Source organism: Sphaerodactylus townsendi, linkage group LG03 (assembly GCF_021028975.2).
Source record: "Sphaerodactylus townsendi isolate TG3544 linkage group LG03, MPM_Stown_v2.3, whole genome shotgun sequence".
NCBI classification, from domain to species: Eukaryota; Metazoa; Chordata; class Lepidosauria; order Squamata; family Sphaerodactylidae; genus Sphaerodactylus; species Sphaerodactylus townsendi.
The window spans coordinates 179,066,666-179,092,023 of NC_059427.1; the positions used below are offsets into that span (position 1 = coordinate 179,066,666).

The 25,358-nt window shown below is 48.7% G+C and overlaps 1 protein-coding gene across 1 annotated transcript in view; it reads right to left on the bottom strand.

Moving 5' to 3' along the window:
• LOC125429467 (solute carrier family 26 member 10-like) overlaps nt 1-23,946 on the bottom strand; it is a 74,847-nt gene extending 50,901 nt beyond the window's left edge. Inside the window, exons 1-10 of the mRNA XM_048490596.1 lie at nt 23,679-23,946; nt 18,433-18,543; nt 16,688-16,848; nt 15,478-15,642; nt 14,321-14,473; nt 13,002-13,084; nt 12,593-12,740; nt 9,577-9,690; nt 2,524-2,601; nt 195-290 (exon numbers count right to left, since the gene is read on the bottom strand). Coding sequence (XP_048346553.1) covers nt 195-290; nt 2,524-2,601; nt 9,577-9,690; nt 12,593-12,740; nt 13,002-13,084; nt 14,321-14,473; nt 15,478-15,642; nt 16,688-16,848; nt 18,433-18,543; nt 23,679-23,946 — 1,377 coding nt within the window. The remainder of the gene's footprint in view (nt 1-194; nt 291-2,523; nt 2,602-9,576; nt 9,691-12,592; nt 12,741-13,001; nt 13,085-14,320; nt 14,474-15,477; nt 15,643-16,687; nt 16,849-18,432; nt 18,544-23,678) is intronic.
• Nucleotides 23,947-25,358: the final 1,412 nt, after the last annotated feature.

A 25,358-nucleotide genomic window follows, 5' to 3' on the forward strand; every position in this document is an offset into this window, starting at 1 on the left:
TTTTATTCACAAGATTCAAGAAGCAAGATGGCACTGGGTAAACTCTGGGGGACACCAGGACAACCCCGGGCATCCAGAGATTACTTGTCTGTTTCAATTGTAAAACACTGACATTTATGTATGCACTTTTTGGGTAGAGAAGAAACACACACATGGCTTGATTTCTAACAGTTATTGTCCCATTCCCTGCTTACAAAGTCAACATGACTGATCCTCCACAGCTCAGGCAGGTCCTGGAACTGCAAAAACATCTGACGAAGGCTGGTGACATTGATACATGCAAGGACAGCCTAGACAGAAAAGAGAGGCCCACTGTAATATTCATGCATTTTTTAATCACATCCATCCTCCCAGAAGCCCACGGAGATATCCCTGGTTTCCCTCCTCTTAACTCTACAACTGAAGTTAGGCTGAGAGAAACTGCCTAGTCCAAGGGCACCGAAGGACCTTAGTAAGCAAACAGAATCAGAACCCAGATCTCCCCAGTCCTAGTTGGACAATGTAATCACTTCCCCCCAAAAAGGAGCTGAAGCTTCCCCTTACAAAGCCTTTATGTTTGTTGGTGAATGACATTTGGTGAATGACACAAGGACTTTGTATCAGATAGTTTTCTAATCTGGAGAACCGAGTTTCTAATCTGGAGAACTGGGTTTGATTCCCCACTCCTCCACCTGAGAGGAAGAGGCTTATCTGCTGGTGAACCAGATGTGTTTCCGCACACCTACATTCCTGCTGGGTGACCTTGGGCTAGTCACAGTTCTTCGGAACTCTCTCAGCCCCACCTACCTCACAAGGTGTCTGTTGTGGGGAGAGGAAGGGAAAGGTAAGCCACCTTGAGACTCCTTAGGAGAGAAAAGTGGGGTATAAATCCAAAACTCTTCTCTCTTCTTCTTTTGTGCCTTCCAGAAGCATGCAGGCTATTTTCTGCTTGTGACTATAACGTTTGGGGAGAAGCAGCTTCAGCATTCCTTACTGAACCATTTCTACATCCTTCAACTGTTCCACAGAGTTACCATCAACTCTGCTGCAGAATCTCACGTAGCTACAAGTAATTTTCATGACAGATCCAGCAGTAACTCCTTGCACGATTTGCAAACATGAAAATGGGGTTGGAAGAAGACTGGAAGAACTTTAGTTTAATTAACAACTTAATTAATTTATAGCCCACCTGCCTCCCTAAGATTCAAGACCTATTGGGGGTGAAAAGTTCCATCAAGTCACAGCCTATGTACGCAGGTGCGTAGCGCCAAGGGGATGGCAAGGTGTGGAACGTTTGGGGTTTGGAGGGGCGCGGGGCGCACACACTGGGCACACTTCCCCCTCGCTCCATCTCTGTATATACGGCAACCCTATAAGAGTTTCAGTGCAAGAGACAAACAGAGCTAGTTTCTCTGTGTACCAACCCTGGATTTCCTCAGTTGTCTCCCATATGCTTAGTTTCCAGGATTTTATGAGATTGGCCTAGCCTGGCCTCCCCAGGTCAAGGCTAAAACAGATCATACCAATGCAAAACAGTGCAAACAAATAGGACGAGGCATCCAAAAAACAATGAAATAACTTCTCCCTCCACACAAGCTAGAAGGGGTTGGAGTGCATCTGGAGGCATGAAACTCCCATCGGATGTCTACTAAAAAGTTCTGTGTCATCCATCAACAAATGAAAGGACTTTGTAACGTGTATCAAAGTTTTCACTTTATGAAAGAACTCTGCAACACAATGCGCCATCAAGACATGAAAGGCCTTGTGGTGCAGTGGAGAGAAATTAGCTAAGCACTAGGGTCAGAGGCATTATCTAGGGACAATGTAGCCCAGTGCAAAATCTGAGTTTTCCGTGCCCCCCCCCCCCCATTGGTGGCCGCCCTTCTCCACCACGACCGAACAACTTTTTTTGCACCAGGTCTTGAAGTCTGTGTATGGACTAGGGTGAAGGAGGAGGGGTGAGGGAGATGATTTTTCTGGGGGGAAGGAGGAGGGGTGGGGCGGGGGGCTGCAGCCCGGGGACATTTGACCCCGTATGTCCCACTCAGTGGTACGCCCCTGACTAGGGTAAGAATGTTTTCAGGAATAACCAAACAAGGTCCAGCATCTACTGACCAGATTTTGGGGGGACTGGTATGAAAGAGTTTGAAGTCAGTTGCTCAGTCCTTGCTGCTGAGGATGGCCCGGCATGTCAAAGGCGCATTGTCTGCTTTTCAGCGTAGGCAGAACAATTCTACGCAGAGCCAGAGGCATCTCAGCCCACCAATTTCATTGGCCTTAGATGGGTCTGTATAAGACTGAATGGAAACCTAGCATCCATTGTCAGTAACGGTCTAGCAAAGATCTATCAAAGAGGATAGGCCTTTATTTTAAAAAGAGAGAAAGAAATATCCCTCAAAGGCATCACGAGGCCGCCCTTAGAATTAGATGCAAAAATTGGTTAAAGTTTCCTGCAAATCGCTGACAGGCACAATTATTCTCGGACTGGGGGATAATGAATGGCCTTCTGGATCCTTTCTATCCCCATCCCCCTTACTGGCTCACCTTGGGCAAGTAGTAGAACAGTGGTCCGATCCACATCAACACAACCAGGACCACAGCACTGGTGAAAAGGCCAGAAAGCTGCAGGAGAGGAAAAGAGGAGAAGTTATATTGGAGTTGAAAGAAAGGCCACGGAAAAACAAACTTAGTACTCCGTGGCCCCAGGGAGGCAAAGAACACTGGTGAGTGTGTGCGTGGGGAGTCCTGTGTTGAACCAGTTACTCTGAATTCCCCACTATGCTAAGAAGAAAAAGAAGAACAGTTTGGATTTATATCCCCCCCCACCCCTTTCTCTCCTGTAAGGAGACTCAAAGGGGCTTACAAGCTCCTTTCCCTTCCTCCCCGCCACAACAAACACCCTGTGAGGTGGGGCTGAGAGAGCTCCGAAGATCTGTGACTAGCCCAAGGTCACCCAGTTGGCATGTGTTGGAGTGCACAAGCTAATCTAGTTCACCAGATAAGCTTCCACAGCTCAAGGAGAAGAGCGGGGAATCAAACCCGGTTCTCCGGATTACAGTGCAACTGCTCTTAACCACTACACCTCACTGGCTCTAAGTACTTTAAAGAGAAGAACATCTAAATTGGAGCCCCTCCCCAGACTTTCCTTCCTGCCATACAGTCATGACAATCAGCACCCCAAATTTTCTTTTGCCATGCTGTTACCATTCTGCAACCACTGTGTGTTTAGGAACTATGTGACAGCAGAACTAAACTAAGGACGTTCTTTTCCCTGACATCAGATATCCATGTACATGCTGTCCAGTCACAGATGACTTGGTTACACCTACTCTAGCAAGGGGCTGTTAAGGCAACTGAGAAGCAGAGATGGTTTGCCATTGCCTGCCTCTGCAAAGTCTTCCTTCCAAGTCCAGTCCCAGCTTAGCTTCCAAGACCTGATGAGATTGGCGCTATAGTCTGCAACCTGCGGCTCTCCAGATGTTCATGAACTACAATTCCCATCAGCCCCTGCCAGCAAGGCCAACTGGCCATGCTGGCAGGGGCTGATGGGAATTGTAGTTCATTAACACCTGGAGAGCCACAGGTTGCAGACCCCTATGCCATACTCAAGGCCTTGTGTAGTATTGGACCCACAGATCTTCGAGACCGCATCTCCCCACATTGCCCTCCAAGGCCCCTCCGTTCATTGAAGGGGAACCTTTTGTAGACCCCCAGACCAAGTGTTAGGCACAGGGCAAGGCCCCGTCCTCAGAGCTAAGGCTCTGTCCGGTTACTCACAAATAACCATCCATAAGCTTCTTCAGTGTTCAGAGTTTTATTGTTTCGATTCTGCGCAGAAGAGGGAACCCAGACTCTCCGTAAAAATCAAACAGGGAGCCGGTTCAAAGGGGCTGTTGCTTGTGTAACATAATTTATACCCTCTTACAAACATTCCTCCTTGTCTTCTTGCTCATTGGTTTGAGTCAAGTAAACGTACAGACCTGGTCATCTTATCCCATCTCTTATCACACCTTTCCTTCCCATATTTCTAATGTAACTTAAGTCTAAAACACCTCATGTAGAAGGTTTCTATAGCAACCAAGTTTTCTGCTAATTCCTATCTGTTTTGTGAACATTTCGCTTAGCTCCTTATCTCTGAAGAGGCCCCTATTTCTTTCAACTCAGAACCTGTGTCAGGCTGCCCCATGAGTTTCATTTCTCTATGCCCGTTGTGGCGAACCTTTGGCACTCCAGTTATGGACTACAATTCCCATCAGCCCCTGCCAGCATGGTCAATTGGCCATGCTGGCGAGAGGCTGATGATCCACACTGTATCTAAGATATAAGGTTCCTCCCTACTCTATGCCCTTTAACTCACCCCTTTCGCATTTCTTCAGCAAACTCAATTCCAAGCCTCATCAGGGATGTTAGCTAAGATGATTTTATATAACATGCTTCACTCTTTGTGCAGGCTAACTTTTAAGGCTACCTATATGTGTCTATATGGCTTAAAACACTATGAACTATATATGTGTACATATCACAAGGGATATCCGACTGGCTTCTACAAGAGCCAGGGCTTTTTCAGGCCGGGCTCCAGCCTGGTGGAACAAACTTCCAGGGGATGTCAGAGCCCTGCGAGAGCTTTTGCAGTTCTGCGGGGTCTGCAAGACCTGGCTGTTCCACCAGGCCTTTCCCATCTAGCCAGCCAGATCAAACAAATTATAGTCATCTTCTTTCAGTCTCTGGTGCGGTGTGCAGCAAGGGGAGAAGGATGAGTTGGAAGGGATTATGCTACCATCTACTTTTGTAATAATCCTGTAGTGTATATTGTTATTGGCATTTCGTACTATTGTTTTTAATTTTTGTACGGTTCTATTTTAAATGTTTTATGGATTGTTATTGATTGATTGTTGTGACCGGCCCTGAGCCCTGCAAGGGTAGGGTGGGGCATAAATTCAAAATAAGCAAATACTACATCCCAAACATGAGCTGTAAGGACCAAAAAGTTACGCTGGCTGATTATGCAGCTATTAAAAGCACTGAGTTTTGTCATAAGAAGAACATAAGAACATGCCAGCTGGATCAGACCAGAGTCCATCTAGTCCAGCTCTCTGCTACTCGCAGTGGCCCACCAGGTGCCTTTGGGAGCTCACATGTAGGATGTGAACGCAATGGCCTTCTGCGGCTGTTGCTCCCGATCACCTGGTCTGTTAAGGCATTCGCAATCTCAGATCAAGGAGGATCAAGATTGGTAGCCATAAATCGACTTCTCCTCCATAAATCTGTCCAAGCCCCTTTTAAAGCTATCCAGGTTAGTGGCCTGATATCACCACCTCCTGTGGCAGCATATTCCAAACACCAATCACACGTTGCGTGAAGAAGTGTTTCCTTTTATTAGTCCTCATTCTTCCCCCCAGCATTTTCAATGAATGCCCCCTGGTTCTAGTATTGTGAGAAAGAGAGAAAAATTTCTCTGTCCACATTTTCTACCCCATGCATAATTTTATAGACTTCAATCATATCCCCCCTCAGCCGCCTCCTCTCCAAACTAAAGAGTCCCAAACGCTGCAGCCTCTCCTCATAGGGAAGGTGCTCCAGTCCCTCAATCATCCTCGTTGCCCTTCTCTGCACTTTTTCTATCTCTTCAATATCCTTTTTGAGATGTGGCAACCAGAACTGAACACAGTACTCCAAGTGCGGTCGCACCATGGCTTTATATAAGGGCATGACAATCTTTGCAGTTTCATTATCAATTCCTTTTCTAATGATCCCCAGCATAGAGTTTGCCTTTTTTACAGCTTGTCCACATGGTTCAGCAAGGAAGCCCATCTTGCAAATCACAATTGGGACTTGGATCCTTATTGCTTGTAGTAAACACTCAACACTCACAGAATAAGGCCAGGGCACATTTCACCCATTCCCCACTCTCACTGCAGACCCTTCTCTAGCACACTGACCCGCCCCCTTCCATAATGTTCCTGGGAGTTGATGGGAACACATTTTCAATAGGAAGAAGAGCCTGAAGCAGGAGGGAGAAGAAGCTGCTGATTACGCAGCACACTTCTGCTTGCTCTGGGCAGTTTCCAAACCCCCACGTTTGCCAAGTCATTTCCCCCTCCACATGTGCATCGGTACAATCCAGTAAAATAACTCCTCTCTGGACCAGCACTGGACCATCCTGTGGGTGCAGGGACAGAGAGAAAGGAAGTTTCTCTGGTGAAGTCCTGCCAGAGGAAAAAGTCTGCCTTAATTCCAACATGCAGCTGCTCTTGGGTTCATTAAAGTTTCACATCCAGCCATAGACCCATTGAAACCTTCCTGAGCTCTGGTCAGCACTCTTAATCCACCGTTCTAAGCAGCAGAAACAAATGTATGAACTAACATTTTCTAGGCCAGGAGTCTGCAACCTGCGGCTCTCCAGATGTTCATGGACTACAAATCCCATCAGCCCCTGCCAGCATGGCCAATTGGCCATGCTGGCAGTCTTCGAGAGCCAGGATTTGTAGTCCATGAACATCCTGGAGAGCCGCAGAGTCCTGAACCCTATTCCTAGCAGAGACGTGCTCCTCCCATTGGGCAAAGTGGGCAGTTGCCTTTCGGCAAACCACCTTAGTGGGGGGTGCAAAAACTGCACAAGTTACGTTTGTGGGATTTTTTAAATATTTTTAAGTGTTTTTTCTGTTTTTTGCCTGCTGGGGGCGCAGTTTATAGCAGATGCCCAGCACCAAAATTTCAGAGATTTTTTCAGGGAGACTGTCCTGATGATATCACCCAGGTTTGGTGAGCGAGGTTTGGTTTAGGGGAGTCCAAAGTTATGGACTCCCCAAGGGAGAATGCCCCCCATCCCCCCATTGTTTCCAATGGGGAGCTAATAGGAGATGAGGGCTACACCTTTGAGGGTCCATAACTTTGGACCCCCTGAACCAAACTTCATCAAACCTGGAGTATTATCACTGCAGTGGAAGTACCTCCACAAAGGTACTCTGAAATTTGGTGAGATATATTAATGTAGTGCACCCCTGACAGCAGGCACCCCCTGACAGCAGGCATTTCCCCAGATTTTCCTTTTAAATCCACTCCCTTCCTGCCAATGCTTGTTTTCTTTCTTTCTCAGGTTTTGTCCAGGGCTCCAGTTTGCCTAGGTATGCCACTGTGTTCTAGGCAAGGCAAATGCATAGGAAAAAAAGCAGAGTTGGCCAAACCCCAAGAAAAAAACTTGCCCAATGCAAGGAATGAGGGCAAATTAATTATTCGTGATAGAATGTAATATTCCTAGGTTACAGACAATAATCAAAGGTCCATACAGTTCTCAGCTTCACCATACTTTGAGCTAATTTCCCAGTAAATGTGAATGAATGGAAATATAACAAGACGTTTGGATTGACTCTATGGATACATGACAGTATTACTGCATTTCCAGCAATTTGGCGGTTGCCTACATATTGGCACGTTAAGCAAGAATCGTATGGACCTTTGATTATTGTCTGTAACCTAGGAATATTACATTCTATCACGAATAATTAATTTGCACTCATTCCTTGCATTGGGCAAGTTTTTTTCTTGGGGTTTGGCCAACTCTGTGCTTTTTTTTCCTGATTGTATTCTTGCCTGTGTTTCTTTCTTTCAAGGCAAATGCATAGCCAAAGTATACATTTGAATCCCTGTGATATGGGTCAAACAGGACCTGAGGCCGATGGGGATTCCTCAGAGGAAGAGGGGTGCTGTATAGCTAGGCTGGAGCCCGCAGAAGGCAGCCAGCAAGGCAATGAGGTAGGCACAGCATCATGACCCAGTCCTGAGCTGTCCAATGAAAGACAGGCAAATGGTGCCAGCCTTCTAAGATTACCTGCACCTTTGGAAGAACGTAGGGAGAGGCTGGGAATGGAGCTGCAAGCTAGGTGGTGCCGTGCTCATCTCCTGGCCCAGCGTCATCTGGCAGCTGACAGAGAAGAGGTTGCAGGACTGGCGTAGTGGCTAAGAGCAGTGGCTAAGAGCAGGTGCACTCTGATCTGGAGGAACCGGGTTTGATTCCCAGCTCTGCCGCTTGAGTTGTGGAGGCTGATCTGGGGAATTCAGATTAGCCTGGGCACTCCCACACATGCCAGCTGGGTGACCTTGGGCTAGTCACAGCTTCTTGGAGCTCTCTCAGCCCCACCCACCTCACAGGGTGTTTGTTGTGAGGGGGGAAGGGCAAGGAGATTGTCAGCCCCTTTGAGTCTCCTACAGGAGAGAAAGGGGGAATATAAATCCAAACTCTTCTTCTTCTTCTTCTTCTTTGACTGAAACCCTGAAACTCGACCATGGGCCAAACTTCATTGTTTGTGTAATTCTCCTCTCTGCTTTGAGCAATTCTGCCTCCTGGGAAATCCCTTGTTGGGCTCTTTCGCACGTGCAGAATAATGCACTTTCACAACCGTTTGCAAGTGGATTTTGCTATTTCGCACAGTAAAACCCAGCTGCGAAATGAATTGAAAGTGGATTGGAAGTGCATTATTCTGCATGTGCAAAAGTGCCCAAGTTGTTACTGTTTCTAAGAACCAAGGAAGGCACTGTAACCTGATACTTGCAACCGGCAGACCAGTACACCTTAAGGCTTTTGCCACCCGAGGGAGGGATAGGCTAACGTGATGAACGAAATACATTTGAGGTGAAATAATACGCAAACACTTTATTGTGGTAAATAAAATTGGCCATAGCCACTTGAACTTATTGGCAAGAAAGAACAGATGAGCGTAAGGCACAGCATGGGGGTCTAATCTAAGAGCTGGGCAGCCAAGCAGGCTGTCCCCAATGCCCGTTTCCCTCAAACCCGGCTGTTTGAGGAAAATAGGCGATAACCCTGAGTTAAAGGGAAGCAATGAAGGGGGGAATTCCAGACAGGCGGTGGGCCGCATTCTGAAGATTCCCCCATTTGCTGAAAGGGGGCGCAAGCGGTCTCGGCCGAGGCCTGGGCTGCCAGACCCCTGGCTTACTCCACCCCTACCTCATAAGGAGGTTCCCAAAAGGGGTCAGCGAGCAGCTTACCCCAGGCAAGATCAGTCCTGCATGCGCAAATCGCCAGATGGCTGTGACGAGAAGAACATTTAAAATGAAGCCCCTCAACCCCTGCCAGCAGTAAGGGAGTGGTGGGTGGGACGAATTCGGACAGCGGGGAAAGAGGGGCCTGCTTGTGTCTGTCCCCGCCTTATATAGCAAGGGGGCGGCCCGGGCAGCTGACGCCGGGATTCTGCGGCCCGGCGCCAGCTGCCAGCCAGTCAGCTACGTGGGGCCGCACTGACCTCATTCCCTTGGGATGGGACCCACCCCCCCCCCCCACCCCGTCCAAAGCAGAGAGGGAAGGAGCAGCCACGCCACCCCTCCCCTGCCAGCAAACAGCGGCCACGGTAAGTCCCTGCTGCCCCCATGGTGGTAGAAAATGCTGTCAAGTGACAGCCAACTTATGATGACACTGTACATTTTTTTCTAAGCCATAGATGAGCGGAGGGGGGCTGCCATGGCCTGCCTCCACATAACAACCATAGAGTTCCTTGATAGCCTCCCAATCAAGTACTAACTGGGGCCAACCCTCTTAGCTTCTGGGATCTGACATCCAAGACAGGGAGCTAAGGTTTATACCTGTGTGTATCCACCAGCAGTCTCCAAGATGTTGGTTGTAGCCAGTGTGGCTGAGTTGGGGAAGCAGGTGAACAGGGAGGAGACCAGGTTTGAGAGGCCATGGGCCAAGAGTTCCTGTAGGAGAAGACAAGAAAATTAAGACAAGGAAGTCAGGTCCATATCGGGGGGAAGTCTCCTGACAGAAGACGAGAGTAAGAAGGGACAAAGGAGGAGGAGCTCTTGAACTATACTACAACAGGTGTTTAACCTTGTTTTCCTTTGTGACTTCCCTTGATAAAGGACCTGATATCTAGGGCTACCTCACAGAACTCCAGTTTCTAGGGTTCCCTTCAATGGTGGGATCCAAAAATGTTAGTAACAGGTTCCCATGGTGGTGGGATTCAAACTGTGGCGTAGCGCCAATGGGGCTGGGCGGGGCACGGCGGGGGCGGGCATTCCTGGGCGGGGCTGTGGCAAGGACGCAGCTGCTGCGCCAGTCCTTGGGCAGGAAATGAATGCACGCAGGAGCAGGCTGCCACGCACGCCGGTGCACCTCCTGCTAGACTGCTTCAAGTTCTGTGCGCTACTGCTGAGAGGAGGGGCGTAATTAAGGCAAAAATCCCGTGGCAAAATCACCAATTAGTAACCCCCTCTCGGCACACACAAATAATTAGTAACCTACTCTCAGGAACCTGTGAGAACCTGCTGGATCCCACCTCTGGTTCCCTTGCATTGAGGGTGAAAGATATAAGGAAAAGAGGGATTATAACAGGCAAAGATATCTAGGGCTACCTCACAGAACTCCAGTTTCTAGGGTTCCCTTGCATTGAGGATGAAAGATATAAGAAAAAGAGGGATTATAGCAGGCAAATCAGTGCTACTTTGTTTGCCCTGGAGCTAAAATGGTAGAAATGTGGTGGTCAAAGTGCAAAAATAAGAGGCACGTTTGATGTTTCAGAGAACTACACCAAAGGGAATGTTCAGACAACACCCCCAAACTATGAGACACCTGATTTCCTCTGGGGTGCAAGAAATTGCTAAGAGATGACAAAAACAAAGGCAAGTCATACTTAGGCTCAAATCAGACGTAATGTTCTTTAGTGAGTCCCACCTGAGTTCCTGACCCAAGTCACTTTCCCCACAGTGACAGTGGGAACTTATTCCCCCAAGTCTTGCAGGATCTGATGAGGATTGGGACCACAGATCCAAGTGCCCCCCCCCATTATTTTTCCAAAACCAAATGGACCCAGAGGATGTTATTTGCACTTTTGTAGGGCTGTATGTGCATTGATTAATCCATGGGGCAAAAAGAACTCCGCCGGCTGTTTCTGGGGAACCCAGACCCGACTCACTAAAAAAACTAATGTTTATTTGGACCTTATAACAGAGGCGTAGCTGGGCCAAACTGCATCCGGTGCGCAGTCTATATTTTCCATCCCCCGCGGTGCCCTGCCCCCCCCCGCAGCGCCCCCCCCCCGCCCACACTTGTGAACCCCAAGGTCTCCTGGGGACTGTAGTTCCTCAGGCTGTTTTTAGCCTGTACTGTGAACAGGCCTTTTTTCAGCCTGAAAAAGTTCTAGGAAAAGGAAAGGAACTAAGGTAAGTGTGGGAAGGGGGGTGGGGGAAGCACTGTCGAGGGGGCGCCGCGGGGGGCAGGGGGAGGGGTTTGGGGGCTATTTTCCACCCCAGGCATACGCCTGGTGCATGGCGCACCCCCTTGTCCCCCTGTAGCTTCGCCACTGCCTTATAATATCCCAAATATGGCTAAAAGAATGCAGTGACAACCATGGTTACAGAAAAGACTGGAGTAATATACTCTCATTCGCTATTGAGAGATACCATTTGCAGAGGACAAAAATAATATGAACAGGGCAGTAATGGCGTCATCCTAACCCTGACCCATTTATCTAGCTTGGGCTAACCAATACAGGATTGCAAAATAAAGGACTGCCGTGCTAGTCTGTCATACCAAAATAAAACCAAAGTCCAGTGGTACCTTTCAAATGCTCATATTGAAATCAATGTTGTTAGTCTTTAAGGTGCCACTGAGATTTGTTTTACTAACCAATACACCCCAGCATTCAACTCTTGGTCCACAGAATCCTCGCTGACGTGTCGTTCTTGTGTTCCCCTTTCCCTGTCTCTTTAGTGACCACTGGGAGGGGGGTCCCATGAGCTTTTACACAGGCAAAAGGTGGAAGAGAGACACCTTTTCATCAGCAAGAATGTTAGACAAAAGCCACCTACCCTGTTTCCCTGAAAATAAGATCTACCCTGAAAATAAGACCTAGGATGATTTTTCGGGATTTCTGGAGGATGAAATACAAGCCCTATTCCAATACAAGCCCTATTGAAATACAAGCCCTATTCCAAAAATAAGCCCTAGTTACAGATTCCCCGGCGCAACTGATCTGGTCACGTAAGGGGTGCAAAATCATGGGGGAAAAAACCAAGACATCCCCTGAAAATAAGCCCTAATGCATCTTTTGGAGCAAAAATTAATATAAGACCCTGTCTTATTTTGGGGAAAACACAGTAGGATACGAATCACAGTGAATCTGAGCAAAATTTGAGTCCAATAGCAACGAAAGACCAATGTGATTTCTGAGATTATAAGTTTTTGAGATTCAAAGTTTCCTTGGCCAGACCTTTGAACCTCGAAAGCTTAAGCTCTGGAAAACGTGTTCTTTTAGTTGCAGCTGGTTTCAAACCTTGCTCTTCCACTACACACCAACGCACCTACCTAGCTGAAACAGTGAATCTGGTGAGCTTGATCCAAAAAGTTAGTAGGATCCAGCAGCCCTAGAAGTCAGAGACCACTGACAATCCTGCCTGGGTGGTCAGATTATGCCTCCAGATTATATTTCCATTGGAAGTGTGGTTACAGGGAAGATGACGAGAAGTTGAGACTCTCTGAGCGCAGGGAGTGGTGGGAATGGACCTAACAAAGAAAGGGGGCAGAATCCGCAGCTGAAAATGCCCAGGTTCTACCACCCCACCCTGAAGCAACCCTAGCTTTCCAGGCTGAGGCACACACCTGGTTGGGATCAATGGTATAGTGGTGCTTCTCAGCGTAGATCATGGCCAGAGACACTGAGATGGCGTAGGCCACGAAAGTGAGGGCCACCGTGTCACCCAGCATTTGGGGCAGCAGATGCAGGTCTGGGAGCTGGGGTTGTGGGAACCTGCACAAAAGAATGGGGGGAACGGGAATCACTGTGGGTCCGTGACACAAACCGTTCCCAACCTCCCTACCGATCTTGCCCCACCCCTCCTCCACCAGACTAGGTTGGCCTCACTGTTATCTCAACACCGGGGTTCAGGCATTAGAAGTCAAGCCAGGAAGCTGAACTTCCTTCGCCAGGCCAAAATGACAGCTGTGACTCTCCCTCAACCAGCATGGAGAATGGGGAGGGGGAAAAGAGAGAGACAGGAGGGACCCTTACCCTGCTGGGAGGTGTCCAACAATCTGTACGTTGTAATGGGTGTTGAGGGATGAGGCAAAACAAACGCCAGTGGCCAATAGTACCTGCCAGGAATGAGAAATACCAGAGGATTAGCCTGCAGAAGCATATGCCACATCCATTTTAATACCACCCTCTCTTACCAGCACTTTAAAACACCTGCTGTAATATTTACCCAGATGGCACACAGTTTAAACGTGCCCTAAAGGGAGCCAGCGTGGTGTAGCGGTTGTGGATTCTAATCTGGAGAGCTGGGTTTGATTCCGCGCTCCTCCACCTGAGTGGCAGAGGTTTATCTGGTGAACCAGATACGTTTACGCACTCCTACATTCCTGTTGGGTGACCTTGGGCTAGTCACAGTTCTTCGGAACTCTCTCAGCCCCACCTACCTCACCTGGTGTCTTTTGTGAGGAGAGGAAGGGAAAGGCGCTTGTAAGCTACCTTGAGTCTCCTTACAGGAGAGAAAGGTGGGGTATAAATCCAAACTCTTCTTCTTCTAAAGTATGGTACGTAGCCCTCATCGGTTGTTTCCACACTGGCTGTTAAGTCTGGAACGGATATCATTTTTCTCTCAGTTTCAACACAGAATCCAGATGTCATAGGCAACTTACCACATTCCAGAGTTTCGCCTGTTGTCTTCCCAACTTGTTTCTAGACCACATTTGTGGTGATACATTAAAAAAGGAACTTAAATTGCAATCGCAGTGCCACGCTGTCCAGTGTGGACAATCAACGTAGGAATGAACTTTTTTAGGGCTACGATCTATTTGATATTGAATCATATTTCAATTATCAGTTCTTGTTCAAGAAAAGTTTGTAGCAAAAATCTAATTACTCTTTGCAACCAAAGCAAAACCACATCTTTCATTTTAAAAAAACACAAGTTTTTATGGCTATGAACAAAAGAAAAAAGTATTGTTTTTTCTGCTGGACATATCAGCTGACTGTCAGAGTGATGTAGTGACTCAAGCTATATCCTTCAATTATTACATTCCAACCATGAGACTCATTCTATTAAGTTTCAGAGATGGGTTAATCGGAGATGGGTCTCTATCCCATTCAACATGACTACAATTATTTCCCCATCTGTTATATCCAACATTCTTCTGCCCTTCCTGCTTACTTCCTGACATTCTTAATAGTGCAGATATATGAATTCTTTGACAGCTTCCATCTTGGAAGCAAAAGTCGGCAAAGGAAATTGACAGGATTTGCAACGTTTCTTAGTGTAAAATGTGCATATTCTCTGCCCAGGAAACCTGGTGCCAAAAGATAGAACAGGGCTAAGATGCCGCACATACCATGATGATCTCTCCTGGAATGGGGACCCACATCCGGTTACGGTAGCGGCTGTTGATCTCCTTGATGGGCACCAACACAGCCAGGCAGAGGCCTGAGATCAACAATTCAGCTATGTTGGTTAAGGAAAAGGCTTCCACCACAGACACCAGTGTCTAGGCATAATACACAGACAGTAACATATGATAACAAGCAGCAGTCAGGCCTTCTATCAAAGGGTCTGAGGAGAGGTGTACCGGCAATAAATGGTGCCCAAAACAACCCCCTCGTGCCCCCTCCAGCGCCCCCCCCATGCCTCACTTACTTCAGCCAGCAGAGCAGGGCAGCAGCAGTCTGGGGATGCTTAATGGGGCCAGGCCTGGTGGGCCTGCGAAAGGCTCCTAGCCCAGACGCTCCTTCAGCCGGCGGAGGAGGGCGGCAGTGGTCCTGGGCAGCCTGGAGGGGCTAGGCCAAGGGGCGCCAAGCGAGCCTGCAGCAGGCTCCCAGCCAGGGGTGCCTCTCCATGGGAGGGGTCTGGGCAGGCTGACCAGATCGTCTCACGCTTTTGGCGGGACAGTCCCGCCTTCAAACAATTTGTCCCGCGTCCCGCGGGTAATTTAAATTGTCCAGATTTTTGGGAGGCTGCAGCACTGCCTTCTGGGGCGCAAGGCAGTCTGGGCAGCTTCTCCCGCTACGTCAGAAGCTTACGGCCTTCCTCTGGGGCTTGCTACGTTTCAGCCCTGTGACAAAATTCTCCGACCCCGGCCGCCTACCCCCCGTCCCAGTTCACAAAGGTGACCATCTGGTCACCTTAGGTCTGGGGGCGATTTTACGTGCCCCAACACGTGATCTAGTGGGTGGCACCCGGGGTCAATTGACCTCCCCATGTCCCTCTGGCAGATACGCCCCTGTTGCAACTTTGGGAAGGAGGGAGCAGCTAGGCTTACTGAGGCTTGCAAGGAGCAATGAACTAGGCAAAAGGAAGTTAATCCTCTGACTCTCAACACTGTTTGCTAAAAGCACCCTTAGATGATGGTGGTTGCCCCCACAGAAAGACAGAGGGAAACCATGGCCACATGGCTACATATACTGCCAAGTGCAGCTGAATGCATTGTCAAGATTGAGAAGCAGTGCCCCAGGACGCCCCCAGTTCTGCATCCTGCTTCATATGATAACATACCTTGAAGATGGTGAACCAGCCATCAGGACGCGTGAGGGGCAATCCCAGTAAACTCTGGAGCTGAGATATCACTACATGCAAAGCGGCACCGCTGGTAAAGGCCTTGACCACGGGCTCCGAGAGATAGGTAGACAGGAAGCCCAGATGAAAAGTGAACATCGCTATCTGGGGATGAAAAGCTAAAAGTCAGCTTTAGGGGCACGAAGCATGGATGTTCCCAGAACTACGGCTGGGTGTTTCTTGCAAAATTCCCCAAGAAAAGCCACAGAAAATTATATTGGGTGCAGAATTTTGCTTCCTGAAAGCTCAACTTTCAGGTTTCTAGTCCTTACATTGTAATGATTTGGGGGTGGGGGGGTGGGGGGAGGTGCCAATGGCTTTCAGGAACTGGTAAGACAAAATTCACGGAGGATCGCTTTGTCAGTGACTATTAGCCATGCCAGATAAATGGAACCTCCATGAACAGAAAATATATGTATTTCTAAATACCAGATGCTAAAGGCAGTCAACAGGAAGTGCTTCCTATCCTGCATGTAAGCTTCGAGAGTGGCATCTACTTGGCCACTGTTCAGATTTGTTTTCTTCTCAGCCAAATGCAGAGGTGGGATCCAGCAGGTTCTCACCAGTTCCCGAGAGTGGGTTACTAATTATTTGTGTGTGCCGAGAGGGGGTGACTCATTGGGTCCACTTTTCCGTCTCCACACCCTCGCCTCCCCCTCTCTTCTTCTTTCTCGTAGCCCGGAGCTTGTGGCTAGTAAGAGGAGGGACCCTTTAACTACTGTTGGGTCCAGGGGACTCTTTAGTTGTTTCTGTTGGAAATAGACGATAGGACTTGCTATAATGAGTTTAAATTATGGACAGAAAGATACCAGTTGGAAATTAGGAACTTTTTTTTTACAGTAAGAGTTTTTTACAGTAACAGAGAAATTATTAATGTCCCGCCCTGGAATGCCCGGCCACGCTCCCATCAGGCCCCGCCCAGCCCCATTGGCGCTACGCCACTGTTTGAATCCCACCACCATGGGAACCTGTTACTAAAAATTTTGGATCCCACCACTGGCCAAATGCTTCCCAAGATATCACAAACATACCATTATTTCGAGCTTCTCGGCCAAGCCGCTTATTGGAGTCTTTTAGGGAAGACCTCTCTGCTTCATTTGCCTGTGCTCCCAGGAACCCCATCAAGTTCTGGTAGGGCTACTTGACTCACCATGAGGAGCCCTGTAAGGAAGGCCATGGCAGCAGCGACCCCGATGCGCTGCCCCTCAAGCAAAGCTGCTTCAGCAGGATCTGTGTCATTGGACTGCAGAGGCACCGGAACCAAACGCTCCACCACAGAGCCTGTCATTAGACTGACCACAGCAAATGTGCCTGTGAGTTAGAAAGAGACAAGAGGGGTGGAGTCATGGCTCAATGCTAAAAGTATCTGCTTAGCATGCAGAGGATCCCAGGCTCAATCCCGGGCATCTCTGGTGCAGTGGGGTAGTGTCGTGTAGTGGTTAAGAGCAGGGGAACCGAGTTTGATTCCCCTCTCCGCCACCTGAGTGGTGGAGGCTTATCTGGTGAACCAGATGTGTTTCCGCACTGCTACATTCCTGCTGAGTGACCTTGGGCTAGTCCCAGTTCTTCAGAACTCTCTCAGCCCCACCTACCTCACAAGGTATCTGTTGTAGGGAGAGGAAGGGAAAAGAGCTTGTAAGCCACCTTGAGTCTCCTTGCAGGTTGCTTTCTATGATACCTAGCGAGCTGGATGAACTAAACAGACTATTGTTCTTATTAAATAATTCTGATGCTACATTCTGTGAAATGGCTGCGAACTTTCTGCTGGAAATATCCCACAAGCAACAGTATGTATGAATCAACTTAAGTTGTTATATGTTGCAAGTTTGTATTTTGATGCGATTTAGATGTGATTTTATACTTTTTATACTGTTTATGCCAAATAAAGGCTAAATGAATGAATAATCTGAATTCCCCAGATAAGCCTCCACAGCTCAGGCGACAGAGCGGGGAATCAAACCTGGTTCCTCCAGATTAGAGTACACCTGTTCTTAACGACTGTGCCCCTGCTGCTATATCGGAATACTGAGATTAGTGCAACCCAAGCAAGAACCCACAAGACTTGCAAGAACCCATCCATCTTGTCCCTCCCTTACTGGGGCACCCGCATGTCCCTTCCTCCGTCCTGTAGAACTGCCATCTGCTTGGCAAATGCAGCTCTGGATCCATATTTTGCCTTCTTTCCCCCTCCCACTTGAAACTGACCTCATGCCTCAGGGGGGAAATTTCATCCTTACCCCTCCTCTGTAAGTGAGCCACTCAACCGGAGTTTCATCAATGCAGCCTCGACCTACTGGACTAATGTATCAGCGGCAAGAGGAGGGGCTCGGAACCTGGCCCCATAGGTGAGCTTTACTGATTTGTATTGGTTCCAGGTTCAGAATGATGAGTGTGGATCAGCATGAGAACATTACATAAGAACATAAGAACATAAGAACAAGCCAGCTGGATCAGACCAGAGTCCATCTAGTCCAGCTCTCTGCTACTCGCAGTGGCCCACCAGGTGCCTTTGGGAGCTCACATGCAGGAGGTGAAAGCAATGGCTGTTGCTCCCGAGCACCTGGTCTGTTAAGGCATTTGCAATCTCAGATCAAGGAGGATCAAGATTGGTAGCCATAAATCGACTTCTCCTCCATAAATCTGTCCAAGCCCCCTTTAAAGCTATCCAGGTTAGTGGCCATCACCACCTCCTGTGGCAGCATATTCCAAACACCAATCACACGTTGCGTGAAGTAGTGTTTCCTTTTATTAGTCCTAATTCTTCCCCCCAGCATTTTCAATGCATTTTCAGCATTAGTCCTAATTCTTCCCCCCAGCATTTTCAATGAATGCCCCCTGGTTCTTAACGACTGTTACACCAGGCTGCCTCCTCACAGAGTCCTGTGATTCACTCACCTGTGGACACATGACGCCCTGTGCCAAACAGCATGTAAAGGAGAGCCGGGAAAAATGAAGTGTAGAGTCCATAGACTGGGTCCACGGAGGCGAGCAGAGCAAATGCCATTCCTGTGGGAAGCAACCGCAGGAAAAGCCACGTAAGAGACTGGATGGGCTTCCCATGATTTAAGAATAGGAATTCTGACCTGAAAAACACAAGCTGACCTCGACCCCGCTGCCCGGCTACGAACCAACGGAACTGTCATGGAAAGAAACGATGTGCCCCACCCACGTGGCTGCGCATTATTTATTTATTTTGTTGTCAAGTCACAGCTGACTTATCCTGGCGTAGTGGTTAAGAGCAGGTGCATTCTAATCTGGAGGAACCGGGTTTGATTCCCAGCTCTGCCGCCTGAGCTGTGGAAGCTTATCTGGGGAATTCCGATTAGCCTGTGCACTCCCACACACGCCAGCTGGGTGACCTTGGGCTAGTCACAGCTTTTCTTCTTCTTCTTAAGGTGTGCAAGGCAAGAGACTTTGCCGTTGCTGGCCTTTGTGTCACCTACTATTCTAGTATTCCTTGAAGATCACCCATTCAAATACTTCCCAGGACTGAGGACGTTTGACTGGCCCAAGATCACCCAGCAAGTTTCCATGGCAGAGTGAGGATTTGAGCCTGGGTTTCCCAGATACCAGTCCAACGCACTGGCGTAATGCCCATTGGGCAAGGTGGGCAGCTGCCCAGGGCATCACCTTGTGGGGGGCATCAAAATGCTGGGTTCGTTTTTGGGTATTTTAGTGGTTTTCCATTTTTGGCCTGCAGGGGGCGCAGTTTTTAGGTTTTTAGGAGACTCTCCTTATGCTACCCCCCCCCCCCCAAATTTGGTGAGGTTTGGTTCAGGGAGTCCAAAGTTATGGACTCCCAAAAGGGGTGCCCCTATCCCCCATTGTTTCCAATGGGAGCTAATAGGAGAAGGGGGCTACAGTTTCGAGGGTCCATAATTTTGGCCCCCCTGAATCAAACTGCACCAAACTTGGGGGGTATCATTAGGGCAGTCTCCTGATGAGACCCTGAAAGTTTTGAGACTGTGCCTTCAGAAATGTGCCCCCACAGCCTGCAACCCCCATTGACTGCAATGCAGAAAACTCAATGCAGAACAAAGATTCTTGGGCAAATTTCTAGGATGTTCCTGCAGGGGGTGCATTTTTGGATGTATCGGCACCAAAATTTCAGGGTATCATCTGGAGATGATGGAGTGGCCGCCCATGGGGGGGGGGGGGCATCCAACTCAGGTTTTGCCCAGGGCTACAGTTTGCCCAGGGCTTCCTCGTTACGCCCCTGGTCCAACGCCTTACCACTAGACCATACTGGCTCCCACTCATTATATACATTACTGGAAAAGAAGGAACAAGAGCAATTCAGAATAATGGAGGAGGAGGAGGAGAATTTCTATCCCCCCTTTCTGTCCTGTAAGGAGACTCAAAGGGGCTTACAATCTCCCTTCCCTTCCTCCTGCCCAGAACAAACACCCTGTGAGGTGGGTGGGGCTGAGAGAGCTCCAAAGAACTGTGACCAGCCCAAAGTCACCCAGCTGGCATGTGTTGGAGTGCACAAGGTAATCTAGTTCACCAGATAAGCCTCCACAGCTCAAATGGCAGAGTGGGGAATCCAACCCGGCTCTCCAGATTAGAGCGCACCTGCTCTTAACCACTACGCCACTCTGGCTTTCAGAATAAAAATGGAAAACCATATTATCAGGACTATTTCCAGCGGGTTGTTGTCCTCAGCTGGTGGCTGAGTCAAGAAGCCTCTACAGAGCTGCCAGTGCCACTGCTGCCCCAAATCAGACCCAGGCTTCAATAATGACAGCACCATCACTGAGGTCGTTTCCCCACTTGCCATGACCACCCTTTGCTGCGCGCTACTCTCAGCGCGCGTCATTTCTGGCGCGCTCCTGGGCTTCCCCACAACCCTGCGCTCTGCACGGGGTCATCAAAAGGCACCGTTTTGAGGAGCGCCAGGAATGACGCGCACTGAGGGGGCGGGAGAGCGGCAGCGTTGGGGCGGCTGCGTTGTCACCGCCCCTGTAGTGGGGAGTGCAGCACTACTTTGGTAGAATAGCGCGCAGCAGACGGTAAGTGGGGAAACGACATGAGATATGAATCTGAGCAGAGATATAAAGGGAAGGGCAGCTGGCGAACATTCCCGGTTATATCTCCACACCCGACAAGGCTAGAGACTTGCTCTTTCAAAACAAAGAAAGCTAGGAATTCAAAACATCGTAGTGGATCGTGGCCGTACATCACTATAATGCAGCGCAACTCTGATTACTGATTTTTTTCAAGCCCAAAGAAAGCCCCCCCCCAGTAGCACAAGTGTGTGTAAAGCGTTGTTAAGTCACAGCTGACTTATTGTGACCCCGGAAAGGGGATTTCAAGGCAAGTGAGAAGCAGAGGCAAAGGCAAACTCTATGCTGGGGATAATTAGGAAAGGAATTGAGAATAAAACTGCAAAGATTGTCATGCCCTTATATAAAGCAGTGGTGCGACCGCACTTGGAGTACTGTGTCCAGTTCTGGTCGCCGCATCTCAAAAAGGATATTGAGGAGTTAGAAAAAGTGCAGAGAAGGGCAACGAGGATGATTGAGGGACTGGAGCACCTTCCCTATGAGGAGAGGCTGCAGCGTTTGGGACTCTTTAGTTTGGAGAGGAGGCGGCTGAGGGGGGATATGATTGAAGTCTATAAAATTATGCATGGGGTAGAAAATGTTGACAGAGAGAAATTTCTCTCTCTCACACACAATACTAGAACCAGGGGGCATTCATTGAAAATGCTGGGGGGAAGAATGAGGACTAATAAAAGGAAACACTTCTTCACGCAACGTGTGATTGGTGTTTGGAATCTGCTGCCACAGGAGGTGGTGATGGCCACTAACCTGGATAGCTTTAAAAGGGACTTGGACAGATTTATGGAGGAGAAGTCGATTTATGGCTACCAATCTTGATCCTCTTTGATCTGAGATTGCAAATAACTTAACAGACCAGGTGCTTGGGAGCAACAGCCGCAGAAGGCCATTGCTTTCACCTCCTGCATGTGAGCTCCCAAAGGCACCTGGTGGGCCACTGCGAGTAGCAGAGAGCTGGACTAGATGGACTCTGGTCTGATCCAGCTGGCTTGTTCTTATGTTCTTAGAGGTGGTTTGCCATTGCCTGTCTCTGCAGGGTATTCCTTCAGGTTTCCCTTCCAAGGTCTAACCCTGCTTAGCTTCCAAGATCTGATGAGACTGAGCTACAGAATACTGCCTTCCATCCCCTTCAGTGCCATAGTGGGGAGAAAATGCAAGGGGAAAAAAAGGCTGATGTGCACAAAACTCTGGTACGGAGTTGCTAGTGTGAATAACTCTGTGTTCACAGTAGCAATGACAAGGAAAATGGAGAATATTTGTTATGTGGATGCAGCTTCAGGCTCTGAGGACTGTGCTATTATCACCAAGCCGCTTCCAACTCATGGCCACCCTATGAATCAACGTCCCCCAAAACATCACATCATTTAGAAGAAGAAGAAGAGTTTGGATTTATATCCCCCCTTTCTCTCCTGTAGGAGACTCAAAGGGGCTTACAATCTCCTTGCCCTTCCCCCCTCACAACAAACACCCTGTGAGGTAGGTGGGGCTGAGAGAGCTCTGAGAAGCTGTGACTAGCCCAAGGTCACCCAGCTGGCGTGTGTGGGAGTGTACAGGCTAATCTGAATTCCCCAGATAAGCTTCCACAGCTCAGGTGGCAGAGCTGGGAATCAAACCCGGTTCCTCCAGATTAGATACACGAGCTCTTAACCTCCTACGCCACTGCTGCTCCTCCTTACAGTCTTGCTCGGGTCTAGTAGACTGAAAGCCGTGGCTTTCTTGATTGGGTCAATCCCTCTCATGTTGGGTCTTTTTTCCTGCCGCCTTCCACTTTTCCTAGCATTATTATCTTTTCTAGTGATTCCGGTTTTCTCATCCTGTGACCAAAGGACGATTGCCTCTGTTTAGTCATTTTTGCATCTAGGGCAATCATGGGGAATGCTAAAAGAAGAAGAAGAAGTTCTTCCAACCTGTAAGAAACCCTTTGAGACGGATGTGACAGCGGGCATGTTCTGAAATCTGTAGATTGGAGAGCGCTACTCTTTTTGGAGTCGGAAAAAATTGTGTGACAGCACAGGACTTTATGCCGTCTCAACATAAAATGGGTTCTCGAGAACAGAGACCTATTGAAATGAGTGTCTCAAATATTTTTTGGCAAGTCTCTTGGAAGCCTCTTTCTTTTCCTCTGTCAAAGTCGGAGGTGGCAGCCCTGACAAGGAAACTACTGATGCATGCTCCATTAAACCCAGCTAAGGCTCAGCTGCTGATGGAGGCAGAAAGGCTCCACCTTAAGGGAGGGAGAGATCACGGGAAAGCATCCAGTAATTGTTGGATTTTTTTCCCCCTGCACCTCTTCATAAGTACTGTAGCAAAAGAACCAGGGAGATAGCAGACAGAGAGCAGCTCCTTAAGAAAGTCAGCGTTCACAGTAGGAAACAAGCAAAAAAAGAGGAAGCGACAAATTCTTCAAGGACTGGAAAAGTATGTGAATCCGGGAGGGGTGGGTGGGTGGGTTGGCACCATTTGGAGGAACAGATATTGGGGTTTAAGGGGAAGGTGGATAGAGGATACTGGAAGGCATGGACAAGGTCAGATAAAGTTGCGGGGAGGCAGAGATCAAAAACTTAAGACGTACACAAAAAGGGGGACTGAGATTAAATCCACAGGAAGGGCATGGAGTCAAATGGGGACTTTTCAGCCCCAAGGAAATCTAGGCTTGTATCAGAGCCTGGGGTGAGTGGTTGGGGAGGAAGGCAGGGAATAGAAGGCGGGGGAGCAACTGGAAATCTCTGAACTTCTTGCAGGTGGGAAGCAGAAGTCCAGTGTGAGCAGACAGGGATCACAACAAAGATCTGGGAAAACCTGATCGAGCAATTGCATTTACAGGGACATACAAGGAAGGAGGATGATGCCTAAGAGTGACACGTCCCCTCTCCCCAAATTTCCCACTATCGCCATTTTTTTGCTGATGCCCAGAAGGGGCAGGTCTTTCCAGATGGGGAAGAATCACCCCTCTGTTAATTTTCCAAGAAATGGTTTTTGCAGCAAAGGATTTGCTTTCCTAGACATTGCTTTAAGATGTGTCTTTCCGGATACCGACTGACCCTGCAAAGTCTCTGCACCCATACGCCCCAAACTCACCTTGTGGAATGTGCACAATGCCCACAGTTAGTCCTGCAAGCACATCCCCCAGAAGCCATTTCTTGAGCTGGTACCTGGGCAACCAGCTTGCAATGGGAAGCCTGCCTCGGAGGAAGTGCAAAGCAGAGGCCCTGGAGCAGTGGCAGCAACGGGCCAGCCTGCCTCTCAGCACCTCTCGCAGGCTGCTCTCCGGCTCTTCTGGGCCCCCGTAGGCCTGCTGGAAGCGCTCCTCCGTGTAAATGCCCCGGTACAAGGCCAGGCTGCTCATGCTGATGGCTGCCGGCAAGATGTTCACAGGCACCTTTTTATCTCCAGCTGGGCTCAACTTCCCTGCCCAATCACAAGGCTCGGCTAGCTGGGATTCTCCTCCCTCTGGGAAGCGGCAGAGAAGGGGGTCTGGACGGGAAGGGGGAAGGAAGGTCAGGGTGCTAAGGGTCAGACGCTGGGCGGCGAGACTCCACTGGCGCTGTCCAAAAACAGTAGCAGTGTAATATCTTTCCTCGAATCAAGCAAAATGTGAAGGCGCCAGCTTCTGAGCTCCTCAGAAGTCTTTCTCAGGCTGGATTCAGTTTGGGTGGCTCACAAACTGTGCAGGCTGGTCAGTCCACACCGTATGTGCATTCGGGCCTTACACTTCTGATCTAATCTGGTAGTTTGTATTATTTGTTTATTTTTAAGCTGCTTATTGAACTTCTGTTGTTAGCTGCACATCTCTGGCAGCCACAAACATTGGACTGGGTTCTAGCGACATTCCACTGACAAAAGAAAGATCTTACTTGATTCCTGTCCTCACTGGAGACAGCTGCATGGCTGTTTTGTCTGCTAGGGTCCCCTAACCCCTGGCAATGCTGGGGGGGGGGGGCAGATCATAGGGGGCTGTTAATGAAGGGGAAGTTGGGAAGAAACAGCTTCCTCCAGCAAACGTTTCTAAGATTCCATCTTAATGCCAAGAGAGGCAGTGTGGAGTAGTGGTGAAGTGAAGCAGACTCTAATCTGGAGAATTGGTTCAGTTCCCCACTCCTCCACATGAAGCCTGCAGTGTGACCTTGGGCCAGTTTAGTTCTCTCAGAACTCGCTCAGTCCACATAGAGGGAGGCTATGGCAAACCACCTCTGAATGTCTCTTGCCCTGAAAACCCTACAGGGATACCATAAGTCATAAAGTGTGTCTGGACAGCATACCTACACACACTTTAAAGACTACAAACACTTTAAAGACACCTGGCTTGACAACACTACATGCGAAAGAGATCTGGGAGTTTTAGTAGACCATAAACCAGTGGTTCTCAACCTTCCTAATGCCACGACCCTTTAATACAGTTCCTCATGTTGTGGTGACCCCCAACCCTAACATTTATCCATTTTACAGATGGAGAACACTGATGCAGAGAGTCTTAGGAGACCACCATGAAAGGGTTGTTCGACCCCCAAATGGGTCCCAACCCACTGGTTGAGAACCACTGCCATAAACTAAATATGAGTCAGGAGTGTGGTGCGGCAGCCAAGAAAGCCAATGCGATTCTGGGTTTTATCAATAGGAGTATAGTGTCAAGATCGAGGGATGTAATTGTACCTCTCTATTCTGCATTGGTTAGACCTCACCTGGAATATTGTGTACAGTTCTGGGCACTGCAGTTCAGGAGGAATATTGACCGGCTGGGTCCAGAGGAGGGCAACCAAA